The following is a 27,912-nucleotide window of genomic DNA, read 5'->3' as shown; positions in this document are numbered from 1 at the left end:
CCAGTCCTTGTCCCTGTCGATCTACCGATTTCGAGTAAATGCGGCTAGTTAACACGCCTCGAGCAATTAGACACTTGCTGTTAGACACAATTACACACCTGACCGTGGAGTTAATCTTGTGCAATTAATGGCTTTTCGGTAGATTTCTGACTCAAGTTCATCGAGTAGTTTTAGCCTATTAGGAACTTCGTCTAACCGTCTCAGCGACTTCTCGCGGTTTATCTCTGACAATTCAGAGTCCGTCGCTCTCTTGACGCAAGATGTTTATCGCGAACTCTTAAAAAGATTACGTTACTGAGATTGTGAGAAGTACTTGATTTTAAATCGTGGAAGAAAAGTGAACGGTTTTCTCACAAGGAAAATTGATGAGCGTGTTTGTTTTTGTTCGAGGAGAAAGTGTCGACGTAGACAAGACGTTGCTCGAGATTTCGTTCATCTTTATTGGTTTCTTTTCTAGTGGTTCTGAACGCGGTATTAATTGCTTTATTTGCATTCTTTCTTGCGCACCTATGGCACGACTTGCCAAGTCGGGCCTCGTACGAGTTTCCTTTTTCTTGTTCATTCGTTTTATTTTCATTCGCGACCGTTCTTCTTTTAGTTTCGCAGGAATTTTATTTGTTGTTTTATTTCTTCGAAAATTGGAGAATCGATTCGTCGGGAAAATGATCGGGGAAGTACCAGGAAAATGTTGTACGGACTTTGTTTATTCTCTGCGAGACAATGGATATAATGTATACTTTTAAAGCAATCAACAAGATATAACGCCTTTGGACGTCTACAATGGTTGCCAGTTGTGCTAATTACGAGCTAAAAATTCCGAACGTACGTATATTCCATCATTAGGCGCGCGAGTATATTAAATAGTTAATTAATATAATAATAATTAAAATATATATTAGAATTTCTCTCTCCCCTTTTTCTTCGTTTCCGTATTGTCAACTTTTGCTCAACAACGTTTCCTAAATACGATTAAACCCTGACGAGATTTCTCACATCGAACCCAAGTTTCCAAGCTAGCTTCTCAAGAGTAACAGTTTAAAAGATATCCATCTTTTGCTTACTAAAAAGTACATATAAAAAAGAAAGAAATAAGAACGTAGAATTTTCCTATTTACAGATATATCGTTCGCGAGATAAGTCGAATCTCTAGTTTCTAGATCGAATCGAACAATTTACTACGGACTGGACTAGGTCACGAATGAATCTTAACAAATATAGAGAAGATATGATCTCATTCGCTAATACCAAACACGTTTCTATCAACTTTGTTTGATCGAAGTTTCAAACTCGACCAAACACGCGTTGCCATCACGAGACATACATTCTAAATCTCAGAAATCTTTCTTCTTATCCTTATCTACTAATACGTTGTCGTGGTAGCTGATTTCCTGACCGGGAACAGCTGGATGAAGATAGTGCGGTTCCACGTCGATCTTCTCTTTCACGTCGGGATCTAAAACCATCGAATGATGAGGTCCTCGATGAAGCACCGTCGTCGAGTGATGCTGTTGCTGTTGTTGCTGCTGCTGCTTTCCAGTCGATTGATGCTGATGTTGATGCAGATGCTGATGAGTGTGCTGCTTCTCCTCCTCTTGGCCGTACTTGTCCAACAACTCCCTCAGTTTGTCGAAGTCGATGTCCTCATCGATTTTCGAGAACAGCTCCTTGGCCCCAGATTGCTCCAACTTCTCGGAGTCCTTGAGCTGCTTGAAGAGCTGTAAGAATCTCTCGTTAGCCTGAACACCATCTCTGGTGGTATTTTTGGAGGAGTTCAAGTTTGGGTTTTCCAAGAGATCTGGTTTTTCGTGAACGACGTTCACATTCTTATCCAAGTTCTCCACGGTTAATTGTTGAAGCAGAGTATTGTAATCTGGCTTGATCCTAGACGTTTCCATACAGGAGCTGCAGGAACAATTGGTGATAATTTGCACTTTCTTCTGCATGGTGATCGGATTGTTCGTCTCGTCCTTGCAGTCCAGCGTAACCTAAACGATCAAATAAACTAATCAATTTTAACGAAACACCTTCGCAATTTATACAGTCGATCGATGTATGTGGCTTCCGAACAGCTGATACATTTATTCGCCTACCGTGTGCCAAACGCTGTCCAAAGGCTGACAAGAGTCACAGTAAGGTCTGATTAGGTCACCAGGAGCGGAAGGTTCGCTGTGTGGCACCATGTACGAGAAACAAGCTCCCACGCAAACGTTGTTATCCAATTCCTGTGAGGAGCATTGCGGCCACGTGACGACTTGCTTTATGGGAGTCGTCTTGCACCAGCTGTGCTTGTCGGGGTACAGTACGATGTTGTGAACCTTAAATAACCAGTAACGTCACTCTACGGAATAAATCAAAGGGAAATCGAGTGAAAGATCGATGAACCTTGTGCTCGCGATGGGCGTGTAGGGTGGCCGCCTGGAGGAACAGCGCGATCACCACTGTCAGATGACACGTCGGTCGCATGATCCCTGAAACAACAGAAGGAGAGAGAGAGGGTATCCGAATCTTTCCGACTGGACGGTCGTTGCCAATAAATTAGTGGCCAGGTAAAGAGCAGTCAAATTTCTAAGTGTGCCCGAACTTTCTCCGTTCTGATTTGTCGCGTCAAACATAATCGAGTATGGATAGCCGAAGAGACGAAGGAATTTCGCGATTGCGATTCGAGGCGCGGCGTGCATCGTGTGCACGTGTGCACAACGCGTATTCGTTGGTCCCCACCCCGAATGAATGAAAGTCCGTGGCTCTCTTTCTCTCGTGGTGTGCCTCTCCCGAGGTCTCAGGTTCGACGACCGTCTGAAATTACGTCACCGGGATTTGTCGTGGTGCCGCTTCTCCATTCTTCCTTTTTCTTCATTTTCGCATCGCGTGAATTTTGTTTAAAACAAGCTACACGCGGGGAGCATCGTAAACGCAGGGAGAGCTACCGAGCGGTTTTTTAGGAGGAGGAACAGGGGTGTTAGTGAAAAGAAAAAGAGCGGGAAAGAAGCCACATCGGAACATCGCGGCAGCGAGTTCATTCATAAATCGTTAAGGCCGATTCCTTGATTCCAGTCGAGAGCGGGATGCTCGAGTTTTAAGTCACCGAGATCTTAAGATAACGGAATTCCCCGTGGCCTGACGGGATCGAGAGAAAAACGAGACTTTCTCGTGGATATCTCGACCATAAATAGCGGCGGATTTAAGCTACGAGGTTTGAATACGGGATATGCTCCTTCCGCCGGTATAAGACATTTTTTGAGGTCAGGTCGTAGAGGGTAAAAGTTTCTTGTTGTTTGTGAAAATTTGGGAGAGGAATCGTCGTTGGCCCGATCAAAATTTCAATTTTCACGAATAGAGTAAGCAAAGACGCGAAGGAAACGACAAAGAGCCGGGTAGATTTAAAATCTTTACCAGGAAGCAATCAGTGGCGGAGGAAGCGCAGTCTCAATTATCGTGACCAGTCGAGCTTGCACGAGCTTGTTTTATTTCCACGGAGCAATCGGTAATGAAGCAATAATTCCGCAGCAGCGTGGTAAAAGGAACGAAAGAGCATTACGTGTATATGTAGACCGGCTGGATCGATGGCGACCGAGAAAAAAAGCGTCAATCTCATCGTACGATCTTTCTTGATCTTTCGGAGATCACCACGGGAACAAGTGGCACGAACGACAAGGTAAAAGGATGTGCAGGCCCAATTACGAGAGATCGGCCCCTTTTTTGGCCCTCGAAAAATCTCGGATCCGTTTCACCGCGGAGCATCAGGGAACCCACCACCGTGCATCCTCCGTCCTTCAGGAATTTACTTTGTCGTTGGACTCGCGAGTTGAATTCCTGACAACAGAAAGAATCTCGTCCCTCTACGAACAATTGGTCGCCGGTATTTCCAGGAGAGGATCAACTTTTCGTTCCCCTCCGTTGCATTTCAATACCGATCTTTCGACCTTTTCTTATTCTTCCGCGGGCTTCCTCCTTATCCAGCGTTTCATTCGACGAGCCTCTTTTTTCCAGCGTTCCTTTCTTAGGTCGAATCCACTATTTCTGCTTCTACTTCGAAGAATCGCGCCGGCATCGCAGGGTTCGACTTATCAAGCCCGATCGAATAGTCGAAAATAAAATTTGAAAGGTTATCGGTGATCCTCTTGCAACGTAACACCTGCTGCAAATTGGCCTAAAGATACGATAGTCGAAAAATTAGAGCTCCCAGCTGATTCTTGTTGAATCACCCTGTACGTGGCCACGAGGGGAGGTGTGCGACTACAAGGTTCGGCCGCCCATCTCATTTCCACAAGCGGTGATTTGAATGACCGAGTAGGATACAACAGGGACGTACTTACTTAATCCGGACGAGTCCGACGGCTTACAACAAGCAACACTTTGTTCTATCCAAACAATTATCTTTACATATTGTGTCGTCTTTACATATTACGTATCTTCGTGCCTCTATCAGACAGACCGCGTTAAATGTCTACAATGGCGAAAAATCAATTTTTATCTACCTTTGATTTATCGCTTAAGACACGCTGTCAATGGCAAATATTCTTCTTTCAATTATTTTCATCGAACTTGTAGTTCAAACTACTAGAACTTAAGAGGAGACGAGTCAAGTAAGAAGTACGAGCTAGCACGATCGACGTGAAAAATAACGAGGCGTTGGAGGAAGAGGATCGAGATAAATACGGCCCTGGCCGGGTCGCAGCCAGAAGTCCAAAGCTCTTTGTTGCTGCGCCACCTTCTCTTCTCGCCTCTAGGTCCGTGTCGGTGGCATGGAGGACCTCCGGTCCACCTCCTTCTCCACCTTCCTCCCAGTCCCGTTCCTTCGATTTGCTCGTGTCGTCGAGAAACGAGGGACGAAGACAGGCTGGCCAGAGGCGAGGCAGAGCGAGCGAAAGAGTCGACAGAAAGAGACGGTAGAGGGTCCTGCGCCCAGCCGCGAGATTAATTTGATTTTCAACCAAATTTGACGCGCCCCCGAGCCTAGGCGGCCAAGCACAAAGGGTGCCGCGATCTGTGCACGCTACAGACGAGATCTGTTGGTTCGGTCGGCGTTGGCTTCTTCTCGCGGGACCTTTTAAAAAGCACAAGGATTAAATCCGTTCGACTCGAGCTTAACACCTACGAGAACGAGTGGCCCGCGGACGCGACGTGCCGCACTTCCAGGAAGCTTCTAATAGGAATTCATATTTCATTCGGACTTTCCCTTGGCGAGAGAAGAATTATGTTTGGCAAACCTGAACGACGACTTGGGGCGGGCCGAGCGGAGAACGCGTGGAGAATCGGCGTTAAACACTCCGTAGGATTTTATTGTTCGGCTCGAGCCGTTCTCCGTCAGATTATTCTTCGAATAACAAACTATTTGTCGTTATTAAGAAAAATGTGAATGCGAGTGGAGAATAGACAAGGATGAGAGGTAAAGCGTAATCGAACCAAAGTTTGTACGGCCCTGATGCCCGAGGCACGCAAGATACTTTCATGATCTCTTTGCCGATGTGCCACAGTACTTAGGCGCGAGAGAAAAGAGAAGAAGGGGAATATTCGCAGCCAGTACGAAGGAAGGAAGAAGAAACACTAGGAGTAAAATGGTTCAAGTTGCTCGACCAATGGTAGTCGTCGGTGAATACGTATAGGTTCTCGCTGGTGGTATCAAAGGACTAGAGCTACTCCGTAGCTCGATCACCTTCACCATGCTTCATCTAGGCATACCCATAAGCGGAAGAATGACTGGTGGGTACAGAGAGACGAAGTAGGAGTTTCTTATTTTTCGAATTCCTCTCCTACGAGAGAAGCGCAACCGGAGAAAGGTATATGCACGCCTATGATCGTTTCGTACCGTGAAATCTTGCATCGACGAAGGTCTCGGACTTCGAAAAAAGAAGGTCCGAGAAAGAAAAACGGTACGCGGCCCTGATTATTGCGATAGATTAGCGTATAATTTTGGAGCGCAATATGTTCTTCCATTTTAATGAGAAATCCCTATCTTTCGATTTGGTCTAGCCCAATTTCGCATTTTGCGACCGTCCTTTGCTCGTCTTTTTTCCGCAATACGGTGCCGTGGCCGAACTAATAGGGGGGCCCGCAGGGTGAGGGTCCAGAAGGGGAGCAAAATAAAAGAGGAATCGACGAGAGGGAGGACGCAGAACGCGCCAAAAGCGAGAGGGAACCAGAGGAAGGCAGGCGAAAAGGAGCGAGAAGGTAACTGGGGAGGGTCTGCAAGAAAAAGAAAAAGAGGAGTTTGCCAACAGCACCGGAGGAAGCCCCGAAAACACGCTGGACGTGTGGCGCCATCTCGGCTCCTTTTTTTTCTTCCTCCTTCTCCGCCACTCGCCGCGCACACCCCCCGTGCTTGTTCCTCGTGCTTTTGTTACTTCGCCCATACTAATTCTTCGCGAGCTGCACGGCGTGCCCAGAGTGCGTGGGGAGAAATCGACTCGAGAAGGGGAATGGGCCCCGAGCGAAGGGGAAGGGGCCCTGTGCATCGACCAGTGTCGGATTAAGCTGCTTTCGCACCCTCTTCGTACCTTGATTAGATCGCAATTTTAAGCTCGCTAAAATTTCAACACCGCCCGTAGCGGTTTCACGCTTTCAAAGTCTTGATTATCGTTGCCAACGTCTGCCGCGTTTAAGTTTAGACGTGTCTCTGACTGAACTGTACCGGCCGAAACTAGGAGGGTACGCGCACGAAATATGATACACCTGTGCTTTTCGCCTAACTATAAGCTCCGTGGAACGATGGAATTGTAATTTTTTAAATTGATCGACAGTAGAATCGGATATGAACGTAATCGCTAAAACACCGAGGGGCAGCAAAAAGAGGAAATAGCTAGTGTGTGTACCGCCTTAAGAATTCTCTCTCGGTGTGGTAGCCCCCACGAGAGCGCGGTCCACATACCTGCAAACGAACGTTCTTAAAAGGGAGGGCAGAGCCCAAGAACAGGTCGTTAAAATGTAATGACATTGTTGTTTTTAATGCTCGCCTCTTTAAAACGGGCCCTTTCGTCTTCCTCGAGCTTGCTCGCTACTACCTCTTTCGCTCTCTCTTCCTACTTCTTTCCCGTTTTCTGACGAGAGATGCGAAAAAGCGATCGCGAGTCATCTTGCTCCGTTTTCATCCGATTTCCTCCCTTTTTACCTTTCTTCTCTAGGAAAAAAGAAACGTTCTCGCGGAGAAGGCATAGATCGGAAAGAAAATGAAAAGCTCCGATTTTATTCCGAGAGATATGGCGAATTTCTGGCTTTGAATGTTGCTCTCACGAAACAGGCGGCAATTTGTATGTCATTACTTTAATGATCTTTTGTGGCAACCGATAACCCGTTACCTGAGCTACAGACATCGTACCCACTAAAAGATGACACAGCTACTTTTGGTCGCTTCTGCAGCCTGACCTCGCAGCTATCGGTATCAAGTGTCATGGACCCCCAGGAAGCCTTCGATTTTTCTTACCTCGCTACGTGTTGTACAAGCCTAGCCGAGGAATATTTTTAAAAAAAGAACGTAGAAAGAGATACGCGTGAACGCGTGCGTGTAACCGTCACGGCCAACCAGTGAAATTTTTTGGAGAAGACATAATCGTGCCACTTAACGATAGGTTGGAGAATACCAATTAAACGAGAGGTAATACACTGTTCATTTTCTCGTGTCCAATTACTCGAAAGGCGCGAACATGGTCGCATTAGCGACTGTCGGTTCCAAGCTCGCTTCGGCGATCCTCGACTACCTGTAGTTTTAAAAAGAAGCGCACCATAAGATGTAATTAAGCGTGGACCATTCTTGAGAGAATGAGACTGGTTGATGATATTACGATGTTTACGGAATGAAGTAACATGTCCAATAATAGACTTTATTTTACGTATCTACAATTTGTTCAAGGAATTATCGTGTCTCCTTCGAATTTCTTTTCCCTTTCTTCTTTTCTCTCTTTTCTTTTTTTTCTTTTTTTTTTTTTTTTGACTACCGTAACTTTGCTATAAATTTTCTAACAAAAAATGTATCTAGTTTGCGAGATTAACTCGCGTGAATGTTTCGATCGAGAAAGCCGAGAAATCGATGGTAAATTTTTGTCAGAGATTTTGGGGAATTAGCCAATTAACTGCACGGTGGCAAGTCGAGGCAGTCGCAAAAGGTCTTCATTAGAAAGGACCCGATGGCGAGTTGGCTACCGCACAACAGTTTAGCTTGGAAGTTAAGTGTTGCGTCTAAGAAGAGCTATCATTAACTCGAGAATAGGGTCTGGTATTAGGATTAGTGGGCAAAACGTTTTGGATAGGGTGTTTCTCAACTATTTAAGTCCGGAGTCCCTGTCCCTTGGCCACTTTCGAACAGTCTGTGATCATCGCAACTTCTCTCAGCTGGTGTTAACATTCCTTTACTTCGAATGGAGACCACCGGAAAGGGATCTGCCTTCCGGTGATCGTGACGCAAGAGAAAGATAGCGACAGAGTGAATCGAGGAATCGTACGCGCCTTATACGCTGTTATACGCTGTTGTTCGTTGTTATAGTATCGGTACCTATCGGTGTCTATAATTGCTTTGAAAAAAACATCTACATGAGGTCAAGGGATCGTCACCAGGGAACACTGATAAAGTATGGAGAGCCAGAAAAAAGCTAGAGTATTCCAAGTACGAAATCTCGCTGCTATTTCGATATTGTTATCGAATCTACGATATCGTGGATTCCCGTAGCACACGCATCACGTAGTCTGGCAACTCTGGCAACGATCTCGAGCCACCAGCAAGCGTACGGCGGCAGCCTTGGCTTTTCTGAAGAAACTGTCACTCACCTCCGTGTACGTCAGCGACGTTGCGAACTACGCACCACTCTAGAAATTTGCCGAGAGCAGAAAAAGGATCGGCAGACAGTTTCGAAAACGGGAACGATCTCCGTGCGATAGTCTGTTGCTCGCGACTTTTCACTCGTTCCTCGGCCGGAACTTCGCCGTTCTTGCCCCGCCGGCGATAACAACCGGATCAGAGGAAGATCTGTAGCGACAAATTTGAAGAACGGTTTGCCTCGAAACACGGAGATCCGATATGAGGTTGAGCCGAACCGAGCTGAGCTGAACACGAAACTGTGCTGCCGATCTCTCGTGTTCCGTTCTCCTCCTCCTCTTGCTCCACCTCCACCACCACCGGAGTCTCCTTCAGCTCCTCCTTCTACTCGGTACGTTCGGTTCCGCGCCGTTCTCGTTCCGTTCTCTCTCTTTCTCGTTCTCGCAGCTTCTCCAGGTATTCTCGTGGAAACAGAAAGAGAAAGGATCATTCTCTGAACGAGATGGAGAGGGGAGGAATCAACGGTAAGCAAGAGAGATCTTTGACTACCTCTACAACGACGTCGCGTGTACTGTAAAAAGCAAGATCGCCCGAGGCCTTACACCTCGAACCAGTAAAACTTGTCGTACGCTAGTGCCAAAGTGTGCTCGTCCCGAGTTTTGATTGCCAGTTTAGCTGTTACCTCGTTTGTCCGATTATGAGAAGCGATTCGGCCGTCTTCACGATGATACTAGACGAAAACCAATTCGTTTCGATCTTTCAGAGACGTTGGTGACAGACCATAGGGTTGACAAATGAAAGAAGAATCCGACGAGGAACAGTACGTCTCACGTTTGTTGGGAACTTCCACTTTTCGGAGATAGAATGAAAAAAGTGGTAGTTTCGTAGGAATTTTATTTCGATCGCTGCTCGAATACGTCGCGCAACATCTCCAAGTATCGTCTAAACCAGTAGTCTTTGGTTTCACTTTGGTGTCTCGTGTTTGATATCTTTCTATTTCGAAGGTCGAACAGATCTCCTACGTATGTCATGTATGATAACCATATACGTAAGCGACAGAAACTAAAGATTTTTTACAATTTCTCCTAATATTTTGCCTCTTTTATAAGAGAATCGGTATTCCAAGTGCTACGTCAAACTTGGTCCACGCTCACATCGATTCTGTTGTCCACAAGAGTGCTGTTGCTTTGAGTCAAGCCAAGAGCGGTTCGTCTAATTCGATCTACAATGGGCCCTAGTTCGTTGTTTACGTATTCCTTGAACTCTACGCACTTTTGCCTGGTATTAATATCGTCGGAGCTTCCCCAAAGGATGAGACCGTCGGCACCGAGATCCATGATCTTTCGTAGAGTCGCTTCGAGATCGTCCTGCACAGAGAAATCCATTTCGAAGATCAACCGATTTGTTATCGAGTGACGTATCCTTCAATACCCGAAAATTGTTTTTTACGTAAAAAGACTCACCTTGCTCAAATACATATCCCTCTTATCTTGGTACTTGTACCAATAATAGGGGAGAACCTTCTTCCTAATCGCCATTTGTTTTGCTATTCTCAAGGCTTCTCTGACACGGCCTCCGACGAGACCGACTCGTTCACTGCTCGTTAGGCTCAGTCTGAAGTACACCGACGGCAGGAGAACGTCTTCCAGCTCGAACAGCCATGACATTCTGAATGGAGAAGCACACGAGTCTGGTTGGACTTATCGAGAGAACGATTAGATAAGACGGATGTAACTCCCTCAGGACGGTTTAAATTTTCATCAGAACACGATTCTTGACACTGACCCACTTAAAGTCTGAGTGTTGTAACGTCCACGGCCGATTCATAATCTTGTTACCTTAAATCTCTAAGAAATTTTTTTCACGAAAACTAGAACGCACGATCGGTTGATGAAATTCGTGACGGTACGATAAATGCGAGCGATATTCGTGCACAATGGTACCGATACGGTCGTACGACGGATTACCTAGGAGAGTCACGACATTGAAGATGGTCACGATCGAAATAGAGCAACTTTGTTAATTACATACTTATCGTTTTCCAGCATCGTAGCGCTGTCGCACTGGGAACTGTGTTGATTCGGTGTCAGATTGTAGCAGTAGGGGTAAGCATAGTATCCCCAACTGGCGGACGGTCTGATCTGTTTGGCAGCTTTCAGTGTCTCCTCCATGAAAAGTTTCCCGTATTTCTCGAATCTTCGTTTCGCTTCCTGCTCGACGCTCTGATTGTCCCAGAACGGATGCTCACGACGAACTATCTCTATGGAGAGTTTCTTATAAGGCTGGAGGGAAGCCCAATTCTGTCGGAAGATTGGCCTCCAACTTTCGAAATCGATCACCCCCACACCGTGAAACGATTTGTCTGGTATCTGATTGATCAAGTGCTCCCGAAATACTTCGAGATGCTTGGTGAGATTGCCTTCTTGCGGGACACCACCGTTTCTCGTCACTACCTTTCCTGCATAACGTTCAAAGTTCTTTCCTTTCTCCAATCCATCGATAGTCTCACGGTATAAGGAGCGAGTATTGTTTTACCGTTCGGGTCTGTCAGCAACGCCGGGAACATTCCAGGGTCGTAAAGGATCGCGATCTCGTCACCGCGGAAGTTATCCATCGAATTCTGTAGAATGCCATATCTCTCCGATACTTCTTCGAAGTGAAGCCCGTACTTATGGCACATAAAGGTGGGCACGTTCCAGTAAACGTTGAACTCCCTTACGGTTTCGTTGTTTTTGGGGCTGGTCGGTATGAAACTGACAAGAGAAACGACGTGTTAGCGAAAATCGAGTCTCGAAAGCGCGGCCAATGACACGAATTAGATAAGATATTTTCAGACCTGAACTTGAACGCTTTATGGGTATTTCAGGAGTTACAGGATGCGCTTGCCAACATTCGCGTTGTCCTTTTTACTCTCCGATCTTTTTTTTTTTTTATTTTCTACGGAAAAACGCAACGTGCCCGTTGCAGCACTAGGCCGCAACACGTGTTCCCGAGAATAAGTTTTAATCGTTCTCTGAACGTACGGCTTCTCTAAATTTAAGACGAAGGGTGCGGAAGAGAGCAAGTTGACTGTTTGCAAGGCATCTCAACGATTAACACGTGTGTCAAGTACCCGAGAAAAAATGCGTCGATCCGAAGTACGGGTGCTAGCATCAACAGCACTCGGAACATCATCTTTTCTGTTACGATCACGATAACCGAAAAGATGAATCGAATGCACCGACTAGCGGGCTTGATAAGGAAGAGACGCGTAGAATATGTCCGCGTGAAATCACCCAGCGGGTACTTATTGATTTTATCCTGCTTGCAGATGGGACTAGATGACTTCACGAGGAACTCGTCAGAGGTCTTCGTGAATAAACGTCAACGACGATGGTACAACAGCAGTGCGACTGAATTCCGCTCGATTTCAGGCCACTATTTATTCCACATCGTGTGTCTCGTGTTCCCCACCTACGTGTTCGTCAGCGCTTCGTGCTGTTATCTGCTCCGGGTATTGTTCGGTGATTTCTCGTTTCCGTCTTTTCTTTTCTCCTTTTTTTCTCCTTCGCATCGCGTAAAAGGACATCACGGCGTTAGTGATCAATCTTACTGACAATTAAAGTGCATTGAGCCCCCTATGGAAACAGCGCGAAATCGGTACACTTACCTGACCAAGGACCATCCGAGAGTTGAAGGCCTTTGCCGGAGGATCGTTAACAATGTTCCGTCATCCAAATCTGTAGTTCACTTACACAATGCCTCGACATCACGATCGCCCGTAGTTCCAAATCTGCCAGACGCTTTTCAAGGACCATCGTTGGAATTAATAGCATAGTAGTACTCATACAGGGTGTCTGATAATTAGTCGTGCAAACGCGGAAGAGATGACTCCTCATGAAAAAAATAAATTAAAAATGTAAAATAATGTTTTCGCAGACGAGGCTTTGTATTCAAAAAACAAAAGGCAAGCGATTTTGAAAGTCTGCCCGGTGCACATATACTAGCTGTAAGTTTCAACTCGCAGTAGTAATTAGAAATAATAGCATGCTATTTATATTGTTAACCGTGTTATGATATCAAATAATATAAGAATACTATATGGATGACATATGCGGGTAGCTCATATTTCTACGTGATTCCTGAATTATCCTTTTTCGTAGTGCTTTTTATACATTTTGCAATCGTGTCGAATAGAAGAAATTTTCCAGCGAAGGAAATGAATCCGTTTATCGAAGGACAAGTTTCTATCTCGCGAAATAAATTTGTCTGTGAAGGAAACTCTAATCAAACGTTAATTTTACTTGCGATTAACGTTCGAACTTGAGATGATAATTTTCCTCATACAAACAAAGCAATTTGGCGCGTTTGGAGGTAACGAATGTGTCCTTTTAATCTTAATGGTCGGATTGATTACCTGAAGCATTTTTACAAGACTGTTAAGCTCCCTTTCGTGAGCTTCTTTTGACACATAAAGATAATAACGGTAGGATAACGACCAAGGTAACAATAAATTCCATTCTTCGTCATTAATCATGCGAATAGTACCATAGTAGAGATAAATGTTTGAAATATTTGCCACCTGTGAATATAATTGATTTCACTAGGGAGAGCTAAATTCTTATTGAACATAAATAATTAGCCATTGTAAGAGACGAACGGTAGCGAAGAAGATGAATTTTAATGGAAGATAATACGGCAAATGTCTGTAAAGAATTTGACATCTGTGGAATATTATTGTAGAATTGATCAGTGAATTTTTTACCGCCAAGTCGTACGATTAAACATTTTTCCTTGTCATTATTAGTTTGTACAATCGTTATTCACTTGTGTGTGCATTAAAAGATATATTATTTTCCAATGTCATGTTAAATATTTCTAGACAAACATATATTCATAGGGTATCTAGAGGACAATTAATCAAAGTTCAATAAATTAAATCATTTATCAAGAATGAGCACTCGCAATTTAGACAATATGTAAATAGACGATATGTAGACAATTAGAAATATTAGCATCGTAGGTAAATAGAAAAAATGGGCGTGTAAATATCAGCTGTTATAATCGCCACGGGGCCATCATTTCGCGCCTTTTATCTTGAAAAGACCTTGCATGTCGGTTGTGCGTATACTGTGTTAAATATTGATCTGCAGCAACTGTTACAAAGACCTCGGCTCGTATTAGGAGCACACGCTGCTCTCATAAATGAATATATGTATATGACAGTCGAAAACGTTTGCTGGAAGAAAATAAAAAGAAATCAGCTGGCTGATGTTTTCCAGAAACGTAAAATTATCTAAAACGCAGCTTGTAAAGATATATATTTCAATGAAGTTTACATTTAAACAACGTAAATTACTTTTGATGCCGTACCGTTGGGCCAGCGGTGTTTCCCTTAATGACAGTCCTTAAAAACTGGTTTCTTTCGGTGTCTTTTTAGTTTTACCGCTATCTAATCGGCGCCGGAAGCAGGTCGCTTGTTATGCAACCACGTGTTTTGAACGTACCGGAAAAGAAAACAGTACCGAAGCTAATGATCGAAAAATGGTGGAATCATTCGTGTCAGCTATAAACGTATCACGTACGATAAGGAAACTTTATTTCGTGCTGGAGTATACAGCTTACAAAGGGGAAATGAGATTTACGATATAAAGTCGGAGAAGGAAGAACGAAGGGGGTAAACAAACAAATGGATCGCTTTATACTTCGATCTTCTTTTATTTAAATTTTTCTTCCACTGTCCACTTCGGCATACCTTGCGGCCTATTTAACCAAAACAGACGCCGAGGGAAATGTCTAATTCCAAATAAAATAACGCCCAAGGAGCTTTATCGAAAATTTTGAAGTAACTCTGCGGTCGACGATACCTGTAAGAAGGAAACTTGCCCCGCATGGTTCTTGTAAATTACTAGAGCATACGATAATTATCTACATTGCTCGTCACGCAGATACCTATATACACGCGTTGCACATGCATATTTTGATCTTGAACTAATGTCATGATCAAGGGTTGAGACAGAGACTCCCCAAAGATAACATCCACGGAACCGGCGAATCCAATGGAACGTGCTACTTTGACTCATTTAAGGAAATATTAATTTCTTTCTATCGTTCAATATGCTTTGGATGCTCGTTAGTAGAAGACAAAATTATATTTGCTTCCGTTTCCATGTATTCCTCCTATATTATCCTAATAATATTTATTTCCATCGTTTATCGTCGCTTCCGTATCGTAAACTTGCACGTGCGAAAACTTCTTTTCTAGGCGAATTCGTTTATTTAGAACTTATTGGAGCACCAAACCAATCTTTCCAGGTGTCATGCTAGGACAACGCCAATTATATAAATAATATTGCAGATTTCCGTCACCTATACCAAACTTTAATGGCTCTAAGAACTCTTTGTTGTCCATGAGATCCAACGCATTAAATACGTCAAAGTCGAGCTGAAAATAATATATAAACGATGGTTTTTTCTTATATAATAAAGGTACAAGCAATTACACTTACATTACGAGCCGATATCAATGCATCAGTCATGAGTTCGAGCCAAGGAGTCGCAGTGGATACGTTGTAAAAACTGTATGCAGCCCTGAGAGTTTTGTGTGTTTGGTGATGCATTATGGAGCTCGGCAACGTGTAGTAGCTAACCATGTCAGTAATTTTACCATCGTTTTCTACTACAAAACTATTAATAATCCCGTTCTGTGGGAGGAACCAATGTCGGAACTCTTCGACGGAGAAAATCGGAACCAAGTCAAATTTCTCCAAATACTAAAACATGAGTGATCTTAATATTCTCTGAATTAAAACATTAACATTAATATTTCTAGCAACTGTAGTATTCTCCTGAAAAAATCATTACATCAGTTAATATTTTATGAGCTTGAGGTATATCTGCTTCAACCAGTTTCCTAAATCCTGGCACTTTTGTATTTTCTGGCAGTTTAAACAACTTTAAAGTTCTCTGCATAGTCATATTGCGAGACAAGTGAGAAAACTTCACTTCAATTAATTTCTTTGGATTGAGAGAACGATGCCAATACCTTTAAAATCGAATTCATAGTTAAATGATAAGAAATAGTGATATAATAGTGAGATTGGTTGTGATGCAGGTACACACCTGCAAGTTGCTATTGGTTTTGGCAATACAACACCAGCGGTATAAACAGCCTGGAATATACCTTGAAGATTAACTCTCCTAGTTATTTCACGTATTAATACTGGTGCAACCCGTTTTGACCTCAGTTTCTTGTGCACGCATAAGAAATTTATTTCCACCATTTTTTGAGTGCTGAAATTTTCCTTACATTAGCTAACAGGGGACAGACTAAAAATAATTTGAAACCTACTGATTATAAACACGCAGAGTAGCTGGAATAGCGGAAATGAAACCGACTAGACGTCCGCTTTTAGTCACACGTACCCCACAGTGCCATTCTTTGCACCATCCAGGGGATTGCAGTGCCCTAGAAACATCTTCTATTGAGTACTTAATTGAACTAAACTACATTATAAATTTCATTAGTTGATATTTTGTTTACCACTTTAAAAAATTAGGTGGGTAATCAAATCTAAACATAGCATCATCATCTTCCACATAATTCTCAGACAATAAAGTATATAATTCTGACAAAACTAAAGGATCATCAAGGTTTAAAGTATCCCATTGGAAGTCTGCTGGTAATGAATAAGGTTCTGCCCTGATTGATGTTTTGTCAGATTCAATGGCTTCATTTTTAACTATTTTTTCATCTGCAGAAAATCTTCATAATATAATCTGGTCAACTTAAAATTATTGTTTACCATCGTGAAATGTAGATCTTAAATTGTTTACCCATTTTTGGTACTGGCTGCGTACTCCAAAACTGATAAGGCTTTTGCATTGCCTCTTCCTGAGTTTTAGCAGGTTTCTGCTGTATATTAAAAACCTCCATTGCCATTTGGATGTCTTTTATAGAAATGTTACACGTGCTATGCATTTCATGTTCATCTCTGTGGCCTGTGTGGTTGTGATTCTCACCAGTGGCATGCGCCATCTTGTTCTTCTTCTTACGATGTCTCTTTTTTGAACTAAATTACAAGTATTATCCTTTTATTTCTTTATGCGCTATCAGTAAAAGAAGCACAACTCACACAGGCATACACAATGCAAGAATAAATTAAGAATGCAAGAAGCAACAAGGAAGGTACAGGATACATTGAAACTTTACATGTTGAAAATATCTTCAAGGATAATAATATTTATATACAGGAGACACATTAAATATTACATACGATTATATCCTTATAATATTGAACACTTATAGTGCTATATATACCTAGTTTTGAATTAGTAGGTTACTATGACACATAAACATAATTCTAAAGTACCCAACTCAACTACGGGGACAAAATATAATAATATGAGAAGCCTTTTATTATTTCAAATTAATAATAAAATATTGTTATTGATAATTATATAACGGTTAATAAAAAATAACATTAAATTACGTCTACGGTATTGCCGGTCATCCATAACTCGTATTCAAAGTGAATCGAATCAAATGCTCTCCAATCATACCAATTGAAATTACACGGCAAGTACTTCGTAGGAATCGAATGAACGTTCGCTCACCTTTTAGATTTCCCATCTTTTTCGTGAATCTCATCCTTCTTAGCCTCCCGTTCCACAACTTGACTCTTTTCCTCCATTTTAATATAGATTTTGATAATGCGCATGCACATGACATGGTGGCTCCCCCTAGTTGCGCTTACACGTAGAAAAACGGGTCACGTGATGTACGCCATGACTGTTCCTTCGAAAAGTTGTATCGCGTCGGTGTGCTTAAATTAATTCAATTCTTTTAGTAAAAATTTCTTTATACGCCAACAAATTACTCTAAATAATTTTTATACAGTGTAGGGATCGCGAATAGTATAAAGTTTTTGATCGGCAAAAGAAATTATACAAGTTTTCTTAAAAAGTATTTGGTACGCCTAAGAGTCGTTCTATCTCGTAGTGAACGCGCGTTAGATAGAAATAAATTTCTCGGACCGTTTATCTGAAAACTTCGAAATTAGAAAATACGCGTTTACGGTAGTTTGGAAACGTATTAACGGTTTCATTGACGAGATTGAGAATGTTTCGAATCGACTTTCCGTGGAAAAAGAAGCGTGGGAAAATTCGAGAACGCGGGATTTTCAAGCAGCGAAGGAAAGCAATATGGCGTCGGCTGCGCAGCAAATTTGGCGGGAATGTTTGGCGCCGGTTTTATCATCGATGTTATCTCTTCGAATGTTTGTCAGCGTGTAATGTGAGTCAAAATAAGAATCAATTATTTTTAACGATATCATTTATTTTGTTTTAAACCGTATTGCAAAGCCAATGAAGATAGTAAAATGTATTTTTATAAACGAATAAGATAGACAAATTTGAGGATCGGAAAGTTACTTATAATTTGATTAAGTAATTAATCCACCGATAACCGATTCCTAATTGAAAGACAATTGTATTTGACTCTAGTCCGTACACTATTCATTGTCTTTTTATCTTGAAATCAATAGCGCTTTTCAATATCATTCAATACTACTCTAACGTGGTTTCATTTTTTTTTTTTGCATATATTTTTAATATTATATAATTTTCATTGAATTATACTATACTATATTATTTCGATACTGTATTCAATACTAAATCATTACGATAACACGTAGCACATGGTGCGTTATCGTTAGATTGAATATGCTTTGCATAGCACAAATACATTGCATAACATACATCGCATAAGCACATGTCGTGCGTTATTGGTTCAAATGGATCAAGGAATTCGGGTTGTAATAAAAATTGAAATTAAAAAAATTTGAGATTCATATACTAAAATTATTCCATTGTGTGACAGTCTGACAATTATAGTCTTCTTTATTTCATTACCAACAGTATTCTTACATCTTCATGCCGAAACAATGTATAATTTCTATATCATAATATATATTCATTTATTCATTTATATATTTATTTATTTATTTATTTATTTATGTGTATAATTGTTAATAATTGTAATAGCAGTAAATAGTCTGTAGTAGGCGAGTTTGTAGGTATGTAAACAGCTTTTAGGTACGCGTAATTCCAGTTTATCGATAATTCAAATCCCGCGTACGTCCCGTTCGCATAATTTATGATTTGCATATCTATTTGTCAAACTGCGGGCAAGAGCAAACTCCACGATTTGCTAGCGTGCCGCGATATTCCAATGTTTTCTCTTTCTTTTTTTTCTCAGCTTTTCTTAAGAAACCCGATATCCACGGAAACTGAACGGTTCTTGCTTCTGTTCGACGATTGAACGATAAGAGTCGAGTGGAAATTGATTTTCGAACGAATCTAATCTCGCTTTTAGCGCCAGATTTTCTTCTCTTTGTCATAAATTCTGCAAACTGGCTGGTTCTGATATCCAACTAAAGGAAACTATCGCGTTCTCGCTTTATCAGATGAATTGACAATTAGGATAATTAACGCTTTATTAACACAAGAGAAGTGTTATTACGGAAAAATAAGATAATACGATAGAAGTAATATTATTACGTGGGAATAATTAGGAACTTCTTTTCGCCTCGGATACATAATTAGCGATTTCTTTGAAGTTGCGCGCGAGCAACTTAATTAAGAACTTTCCATGTAAATCAACATTCGCTTCTCCGACTCGAAGAAAACGAAAAACTCGATTGATCCGCAGGACTAGTTAAATATTCGACCGAGAGATCGATGTCCAAGTAAATTAGGTCTGACGGTGTACTCGTCGAGTCGCGAACGAAAAAACCGTAGAAAGGGAGTAATAGAAAAGGTTTGTTATTTTATTTGTCGAATGAAACACATGGTCGTGAATCGTACGGGGAATTCGCGGCTTCAGTGAGCAAGTGCCTTGAGGACAACGATCGATCGTTGCTCCAGCAGGTACTGAAATTCAGAATGAATCAGCAGGGAACAAGCAGCAAACGTTTCATTTGTCTTCCCGCGTCTCGCTCTTTTTTCCACCTCGAGGAGTCGAAATGAAATTCCGCGTGTCGAATCAGGGCCTTTAAAACACGAAAAACAATACGGATCTTCACCCCCTAATATATATCAGCGTTGACTGTTCTCGATCGAAAATGAAATGCCCCTGTTAAATCAGCTGTATGGAAGGTATTTGAATTTTCCTCGCTCGCTTTGGCACTGCAACTCTGTAGAAAGTTTAATCCGTAAACTCGAACTTACATCTTAGTTTCGCCTTGTGTGTGTGTGTATTTTCATTTTTTCATTTTTCTTTTCGTTTTCTAACAAGGCATAGGCAACTACGCTACTACGAGAAGAGAACAATTCCTTTTTCCATCACTGAGAGTCTTTAAAACGGCCCTCCGTTAACTATACATGCTTCAGACAGCGCAGGATTCTCCCGGAGGATCCTGGCGACATCTCTCTCTCTCTCTCTCTGTCTCTCTCTTCGGGTGACGAGTTCGTACTCTTCGAATCTGTCAACGAAGAGAAAGACGAACAGGCTTCTAATTTCCCTAGCTTATCTTACGCAAAAACACTCGCTCGCGCGATAATAGTACACGATTCGCGATTTACTTCACACCATCGAAAAACAGAGACGAGACGGTGGAAGCTGATTAATAGAACACAGATTTTCCCAAAGCTTCGACTCGAGAAGCACGGAGCCGCGAGTACTTTTACGAATAATTTTTCCTTAGGACTCGAGGACTTTTTAAACGTTCGAAACATGGAAAGTGTAGGTGTAACAATGACAGGATATGCTATCAGTCGAGAAGAGATGAGAGTATACAAGTAGGACTAGAGTCGCTTCGTTCGATAAGAAATAGATGGATTGCGAAAAAACGCGTTTTATATTCTCGAATCGTAACTCCGGTGGGGGATAATTCCCGAGCTGCCTGGTGCACGGCTGATGTCTTCTAACTAGAGATTCTTCCGCGGTGCTGCTTCCTCAGCAATGATATGCATAGAAGAGTGAGGCCATGAGCCAGAGTGCGCCGCCCCCGTAGAATCGGCTGCCCTCGACCCCGTTTCTACCGGGTCGTTTGCGTTTCGACTTCGATTTGGCGCGCCGTTTGCGCGAGAAAATGGCGTTGGTGGCGTTGGTAGGCGACTCGATGTTGCAGTAACTCAGATCGCAGCAGCTGATGCAGATCTAGAACGAAATAACCGAATTTATTTCACCCGGTCGCGTGGCTTCCTCCTCTCTTCCGTGAGAGAGAGAGAGAAAGACAGTTGGCAACACGAACTATGTGTATGCGGCTGACTAGATAGAGAACAGTCAAAAGAGAGGGCAAGCCAGGCCAGGATACTTTGAAAAAATTCGCTATTTCGCACCTGCTGCGTGTCCACTGGGATGCAACCGACCGAGGCAGGTCCGCATTCCGCGCTACTCACGCAGCTCTTGCTCACCTGAAATATAAACGTGCTTTTTCACGGACCATTGTGCGTCAGGGGCATGTTACATTCGATGCGTCATCGTTTTGTATCGGTTTGTTGATACGCTCGTTCTCATTTTCTTCACGATGCAACGGGGGCTGCTTTATTTTCTATCTAGCGATTGTCAAAGTATCGATTCCCGGTCGTTAGGATCTACGTCGTCGATCTTTTTCTCACTGTTTAATTCTTAGATGTTCGATTTCGCGTACACAGAATGTTCATCTCGGCGATTGCTACGGGTTTTTTCCGCTTGTTTCCCTTCCTTTCTTTCCGAGCGTTCTGAAACTTTAGAGAGAGAAAGAGAGAAAAAAATGAAAGGAAAGAAAGGAAAAGGAAAATATCACGGAGGTTTCACTCGAGTCTTTCGTTTGAAGCGAACGAATCGCCGCACGGTCTGAAGCCACTGCTTGGAAAACGCTTTGTTCCGCGTCATCTGCGAATCTTCCCACCATATCGTTACGTAGATATTCGCATCTAAGAATCAATTAATCGATGAACCAACAAAGCCGAGAACGCGTGGAAACCGCGAATAGGTGAATTGATAAGCTCTAATTGATTCCGATGTCCATAATTGAAAGAGTTTTGGAAAGTGCTTAGTCGGTGGATGCTCTTAAGGGAAGCCATCACTCTTCCGCTGTGAATTCAGTTTCGCAAGTTTATCCATTAACAAACACGGAAATCGATAATGCGTTTAACGCTGGGAGAAGCTATTAGTGGGGCTAGTGATAAAATTTCGGATTGATCTTCATCGGTGGCAGGCGCATCGTGCGTACAATGGTTTCGTGATGAACGTCGAACGTGTCGATTTTATCGTGGCACCGCGGCCGCGTTTCAATCAACCCGTGAAACGAGAGAACACATCGAAGGAAATCCCAATTTCTAACGCCCAATGAAAAGGAAGGAAAACGTTCGCCCGCTCGTTTTTCCTACTTTCGTCGCGTCTTCGATTTAAATTATTCTTCGATGGTAAATTACATTAATTATGCAAACTTATCCCCGTTGGAATTGTGAAGCAAAAGAGGCAGAGTTTCTCCATCGTAAGAAAGGAAAGGATCGACACGGCCAACACTCGAGTTGCAGTTCTAATACTTCTTGGCAACGACAGAGTTAATCGCGTCGACTCGAAGTCTTCTCGTCTCGAGGAGAAGGTCAAGTGTTAGGGGAAGAAGAAGAAGAAGAAGAAGAAAAAAAGAAGAATTTGTGCTTGCCAAGACGCTATTTCCCAGGCTGTCCAAAATGTGCAGCGATCTGCAAAAGTCTCGGCTACCCGCCGGACACGGTGTATCTATCGCCCATTCGTTGCACATCTGCGAACAGAGGACAAAAAAAGAATACGATAGCTGTGATATTAGCTGGAATCGGAACATATATAACGTCGGATTCGTATATACCGGTCGACGTATTTGCATGGTCATCCGGTCGTTACTCACCAGTCTCGATCAATCGCACGAAAGTTCGAGGTTAGTACCACGGTGGTTCGATATGGGGGTAAAAAAGTATGGAGTTTGTTGGTTCTGTACCGCTCGAAATCGAGGGGATCAGTAGAGCGAGTTAGAGTTCGGAAAATCGTACGGGTGGAACGTAACTGGAGAATTCGTTGCTTTCTGATCGAGTGGCCGCAACGACTGCGTCGCCGTTATAGAAAGATCCGACTACTATGGAATTCGGGATGAAAGAAAAGAAATAGAGAAGGGAAAAAGGACAAGGGGAGAAATAAGACGACGGAGTTCACGGTCGAAGGAATAAATTCTCGGAGCCGGAACTCGCGGTGGCCATCGATCCGACCGGAATCAACGGTTTTCAATAGAGACTTCCGTGGAAGGAACTTCTATTTAGAATTGCTCGGACTTGATCCGCGGTGTTGAACGATCTCGTAGCCATCTTCTTCGGTGTTTCGTGTCTTCTTTTTCTCGTTGCTGGAAGAAATCGACGACCGGGCCCGATATTGGTAATTCCTTCGCGACGTCGGCGATTCAAAGAGCGGTAGATGGCGAATGGAGAGCGAAGAAGGAAAGACGAGTCGTGGATGTACGGACAGAAGAAGTGAGATAGGTAGGTTAGGGAGGCGGGCCAAGAACGGAGGAAGGGAAGTTTGAAAATAAATAAAAGATCGATGGCGGAACGATCTGCTCGGGGCTAAACGAAATTGTGCACTGGACTCGGTACGATACAGGCATTACGGACTCTTAGGAGGACGTTTAATGGACTCGTCGATACCTGGTTATCGCTGACGTTGACGCAAGTGTAGCACGTTAGACCTGCAACAACAGAGGGGGCGATGGAGTGAGTAATAGCGTTGAACAGAGAGACAGCAGACCGGTTGAAGTACGAGACAAAGGGCGGAGAGACGCAACAATTAAACACGCTTAGGCGTTCCTTCGATATAATTCCCGCCCGTCGCAATACACTTAACGTCGTGGAAAATGGATTGTCCCGTCGAATGGAACTTATAACGGTGCGGCGCGCGTTGCGGATCGTGGCAACAAAAGCTCGTTCTCCTCGAAATGCACCCATACACCCGGACGAGCGTACGACGATGTATTGTTTCAGTGGCGGGGTCCAGTGTCGTAATTAATACTTTTCAAACCGTTCAAATTGAAGCCGTTTCCGGACGTTTTGCCGCTCCACCGGAATATCCAAGAGTTTACAGTCGTTCGCTAGAGAGGTTTCCTATTCCGACACGCTAATGGAATACAAACTTTTTCCACCGGAGACCGATGGAGAATAGAAGGAGAGCGTAAAAGGAGTAGCCGAGAAAAACAACCGGAGAAAAAGGAAGCGAAATCTTTCCACTTCTTTTTTCCTTTTTCTCTTTTAAGCTCTGCGAATGTCGGTTCGAGCCGAGAGACTTTAGCTAAAATAGCATTGGCGCTTTAAGAAGCTTGGCAGCGGGCACGGTTGGCGATATTTCAGAACAATATGTTACAAGCCAGGTGTATAGATCGGCGAATGATTTGTGGGGAATTGGTAGGAGGTAGCAGGGAGGAGGTAAAGTGGCTAGAGCGAGATCTGTAAGCGGTAGAAAGCCAGGAAGGAGGATTAGTGGAGCTCGATTGCAGAATTCGAGGGGGAGTGGATAAGCTCGAGTTAGTCGAGCAAATCATAGATCTGTTTGCCCCGTTCTCCGCCCTTTCTCCACGACTTTTCTCCTTTGCTCTTCGCAGCACGTCGCGCATCCACGCCAATACGCACGGTAGATGTCTTCTTCTTCTGTCGTGACTCCCTTCAGCCCGTCCTTCTGCTTCGACTCCTCCTTTCCGTTTCCGTTTCCGGAGAGGACGTTTCTGCCGCAAGTTTCCGCAGCCAGGAGCAGCCCGACCATCACCCACGTGATCATTCCTCACATCTCTGGAATGACAGAAATGGGGCTACGTGTTACGTAATTGACCGCCACGCATCTCTTTCGTGGATCGAAACCGGCTAGAGAATCGAAGTGTACGCGTGAATAACATTCGCGCGTAGATAACGCCACGTGTCGCCAGCCAGTTCGAAATCGTCAATTTTCAATGGGATCGTAATTCGTCGATAGCACGTAGACAGCGTTAAAAAAAAAAAAGAGAAAAAAAGGAGCAGGACACCGTGTATCAAAGGATTATCGTGGGCCGCGATAAATTACTCTTATCACGCTTCGATACATGACCTATCGCAGCCTCTATCGAATTCGATGATCCTACAAGCTGCTGGATGGCGATTAAAAAATGACCCGTAATTATTGGGATTAAACGCTGAACAAAGAAACAAAAAAATCACACCAAAAAAGAGGGCGGAGGAGGGGAAAAACTACAGGTGGAGATTTGATTGGTCGAAGTTGGAAAATTGACGCGAGACCGAAAGAAAAATTGTTCCCTCCGGACGCGTTGTTCTAACGGAGATATCGGAATTTCAATTTGCCCCGGTTGATCGGAGGATTTATCGTCTTATACGAATGAAAATGGCTTACGAGGACAGGGTAGAAGACTAGAGAAAACGTCTTTCAGCGGAGGAAACCTCGCGCAGTCGACAGATACGCTAGAATTCAAATCCGGATCAGGAATTACAGAGGAAGGGCTTGGAGCGAAGGGGTACGTCTAGTTTAAATCCTCATAGAACGCGAAGACCACAAGGTCCGCACGCTGTTAAGCTACGTTCGACTCTTGTACTTCTCCGATATCTACGGATGTTCCGCTCTTCTTTGATTAACTGTATCGTTTCTTTGACTTTGACGATTAATCACTTGTAACGTTTCGGTTGCGAACGGAGACGGAGAGAGAAAGTTGGGTAACGGGGATTGGATTTTGTGACTTGCGAAAACATAGAAATGCATTCTCAAAGCTCTCTCCTAGTCGAGAATCTCGAGGAGCGAGGAAGAGTGTGATTCGCGAGGAGATATAGTAAGCTAAGATTATTTGAGACACCCGAGCTTCGACGTCTTAAGATTCGATCTTGATCTTGAAGCAAAGTAGATCGTTTAAAAATTGTTCGCAAACAAATTGAACGAATTACAAGGAAAAGTACTTGGCTTCCTAATCACCTAATTCACCTCGTACTTAGTCCAGGGTATTTTTTGAACTTCGTTAAAATCAGCCGATACGCATTCTGTTCGAATTTACGGAAATTACTGGCTGTAATGGCCACAAGGTGCAGATTGCAACGAATGCTTCGTTATCGGGAGAACGTATCTCGCTTCTAATTATTGTGCGTTGTTTCAAAAATTGCTAGGAATTTTACCAGCATTCTACGATCCGAGATCGGGCGTAATGGTCGATCGAGCGACAAAGAAAATTAGATCACTAACAACCATCAGGCAGCAATTGCAGGCAAGATTGTGAGTTCAGCCGTGGAACAGAATAATCCTATCGATTAAAACGGTGCCGGTTGGTTATGGTCAGTAGGAACTCCCCGACACAACCCACGGCTGTTCCACTTAATCAATGAAATACAGATCGATGAATATACTGTATGAAACGCTGTACCATTCGGTCCCTGTTCTTTGATATGAAACGTCAATCAGTAGTTGATAAGGCTGATCCTTTCAATACGCTTCTGTTAGCAATTGTCAGGTGCACAGCTTCTCTCGGTAGCTAAAGTGGCATTCGGCAGTGGGCGACAAGATTATATCGAGCCGAAATGGATAGTTAGAATTTCCAGGTGAATTCTCCGGTTAGATCACGGACCAAGTAACACGATTATTTCGACCGTATTCCCCGATCCGTTACGTCGACTAAGAATTTCACGACCTCTCGAATATCATCTCAACCCGGTTTATCGTCCTCGATCGGTTGCTCCAATATCGGGCTAACTTTAATCTCTTTTCTATGTGACGAATGGTAATGGCCATTACCATTCAATATGACCTCGTATTTCTTAAATCCTACTCTATTCCGCTTGGATATAGTTTTTAAATCTCGTACGTATCCGCCCCCGTTCCCTGGTGATCTTTAATATAGAGAGGTGGGCAGACGCTGCGCTTTTACCAAGCCACAGGGCAAGAGACATTTAATTGGAAAATCAAATGAGCGGTAGTAGTACATAGACGATACGGAGGAGCGAGTTTAACCGTGTCCAGAGAGCAGGATCAATCCCGTTGGTTTAAATCCTAGTCGAACATGTCGTCCACGAGAATCGGCTGCGGGTAAACAGATCCACTCGACCGTTGGACATGTCAATCGATGGATATCCCAGTTCCAAGCCAGCCATGTGTATAGTTCTTCGGGGTGTAGATCAAGGTTCAATTCTACGGATCGGTTGACCTATCAGTGCCAGCTTCCCAGCCCTATCAATGCTTTCGACGAATCGAGAACATCGGACCCTTTATATCGGTTCGATAGATAAGGTTTCATCCAGCGTCCTCGTTCGACCTTGCAAGGAAAGCGTTCGGTGAATTTGTCGCGATATACCGCAAGAGTAAGAGTAGCAGGATGCGAGACGCTCGTAGACCTTAATCGATGTAATTAAACACGGCCAAGGAGCTCGATCGAAACTCGCTAAAAGGGAAGTTGGCTGGCCCAGCGAGACGTAAACTTTTACGACAGTGTTTCGCAGTAAAAGCTGCTGGACCTTGCTCGGAATTATATCGTTCCCTCCATTTTATGGTAGCTTAGATCAGAGAAACACCATGTGCTTAGCAGTTTACCAAGCGTGTCTCGGGCAATAATGGAAATAACATAACGAACTAACGGAATGTCTTGTAATAAATCACGTCGAGATATTTGCTCATCGGAGCAACCCGCTTCGTGACTGTCTCGCATTTCCGTTACGAACCCGGTTAAATAAATTCATCTGATCACGCGTGCCCCGGTTTTAGATTTCCCTTGTATTTCACGCTCGTTCGTGAGCGTGATTTATTCGCTGATCGCACGGACGCCCGGGTGAGAACGTAATACGCGAGCGGAGTTTTCCACGGGAAGGGAAAGCTGACTTTGAAAATCTTCTAGATTGAAATGGGATCGTCGGAGAGGAAAGGGGAAAGTTTCGGTCGCGTGGAATTACGATGAAATTTCATTTCGCGTAATCAATAGTGCTTACGGCGTGTTCAACAGAAGATCTTCGGCTTTTTTCATCCGTAATAGGGGAAGTTCTTTGTTCTTGTACTCCTCTCTCCTCTTACCCTTCCACCAACTCGCTTCGAATCGCGTAGATTAAAAGAGCTTTTTATTTTCCTACTTAGGAGCGAACTCGGCCCAAGAATTAGGTTGCTCTCTCTCCGTCGCGCGAGAGGATGGCCCTGGTCGGTGGTAGTCTATAACTAGTTCCATTCTAGAACTCCC

At 43.4% G+C, this 27,912-nt stretch overlaps 3 protein-coding genes across 3 annotated transcripts in view; all 3 read right to left on the bottom strand.

Moving 5' to 3' along the window:
- Positions 1–686: 686 nt before the first annotated feature.
- On the bottom strand, positions 687–12,144 carry LOC117155064 (uncharacterized). The gene is made up of 9 exons (XM_033330618.2): positions 11,856–12,144; positions 11,279–11,496; positions 10,775–11,201; positions 10,207–10,411; positions 9,880–10,110; positions 8,755–8,941; positions 2,383–2,468; positions 2,091–2,315; positions 687–1,985 (listed from the first exon to the last, which is right to left on the bottom strand). Exons 1-9 carry the CDS (start codon positions 11,915–11,917, stop codon positions 1,332–1,334), a joined length of 2,295 nt encoding a protein of 764 aa, XP_033186509.2. The 5' UTR covers positions 11,918–12,144; the 3' UTR covers positions 687–1,331.
- Positions 12,145–14,416: 2,272 nt separating this feature from the next.
- Positions 14,417–17,468, bottom strand: Nmt (N-myristoyl transferase). The gene is made up of 8 exons (XM_033330617.2): positions 17,339–17,468; positions 16,559–16,794; positions 16,266–16,476; positions 16,074–16,190; positions 15,845–16,015; positions 15,587–15,767; positions 15,232–15,495; positions 14,417–15,167 (listed from the first exon to the last, which is right to left on the bottom strand). The coding sequence occupies exons 1-8, from the start codon at positions 17,446–17,448 to the stop codon at positions 15,009–15,011; spliced, it is 1,449 nt and encodes a 482-aa protein (XP_033186508.1). The 5' UTR covers positions 17,449–17,468; the 3' UTR covers positions 14,417–15,008.
- A 1,134-nt stretch (positions 17,469–18,602) lies between these two features.
- The window catches only part of LOC117155251 (uncharacterized), a 52,288-nt gene continuing 42,978 nt past the window's right edge, over positions 18,603–27,912 (bottom strand). The window contains exons 2-6 of the mRNA XM_033331041.2: positions 24,359–24,514; positions 23,384–23,424; positions 22,375–22,473; positions 21,065–21,139; positions 18,603–20,882 (exon numbers count right to left, since the gene is read on the bottom strand). Coding sequence (XP_033186932.1) covers positions 20,679–20,882; positions 21,065–21,139; positions 22,375–22,473; positions 23,384–23,424; positions 24,359–24,503 — 564 coding nt within the window. The 5' untranslated portion in view covers positions 24,504–24,514 and the 3' untranslated portion in view covers positions 18,603–20,678. The remainder of the gene's footprint in view (positions 20,883–21,064; positions 21,140–22,374; positions 22,474–23,383; positions 23,425–24,358; positions 24,515–27,912) is intronic.

Source organism: Bombus vancouverensis, chromosome 12, assembly GCF_051014615.1.
Source record: "Bombus vancouverensis nearcticus chromosome 12, iyBomVanc1_principal, whole genome shotgun sequence".
NCBI lineage: Eukaryota > Metazoa > Arthropoda > Insecta > Hymenoptera > Apidae > Bombus > Bombus vancouverensis.
Note: the sequence above shows the minus strand (reverse complement) of the source record. Positions and strands in the feature narration are given on the sequence as shown.

Bases quoted from the DNA above. Each gene is read 5' to 3' on its own strand.
- Nmt (XM_033330617.2), bottom strand. From the start codon at position 17,448: ATGTGCATGCGCATTATCAAAATCTATATTAAAATGGAGGAAAAGAGT. The intron at 16,477-16,558 runs GTAAACAATTTA...GATTTTCTGCAG, and splicing joins GCAGCCAGTACCAAAAATGG to ATGAAAAAATAGTTAAAAAT. The intron at 15,168-15,231 runs GTAAGTGTAATT...TATTATTTTCAG, and splicing joins CATTGATATCGGCTCGTAAT to CTCGACTTTGACGTATTTAA.
- LOC117155064 (XM_033330618.2), bottom strand. From the start codon at position 11,917: ATGATGTTCCGAGTGCTGTTGATGCTAGCACCCGTACTTCGGATCGAC. The intron at 11,202-11,278 runs GTAAAACAATAC...AACGTTATGCAG, and splicing joins GTTGCTGACAGACCCGAACG to GAAAGGTAGTGACGAGAAAC. The intron at 2,469-8,754 runs GTGAGTGACAGT...CTGTTGTTTCAG, and splicing joins CGTCGCTGACGTACACGGAG to GGATCATGCGACCGACGTGT.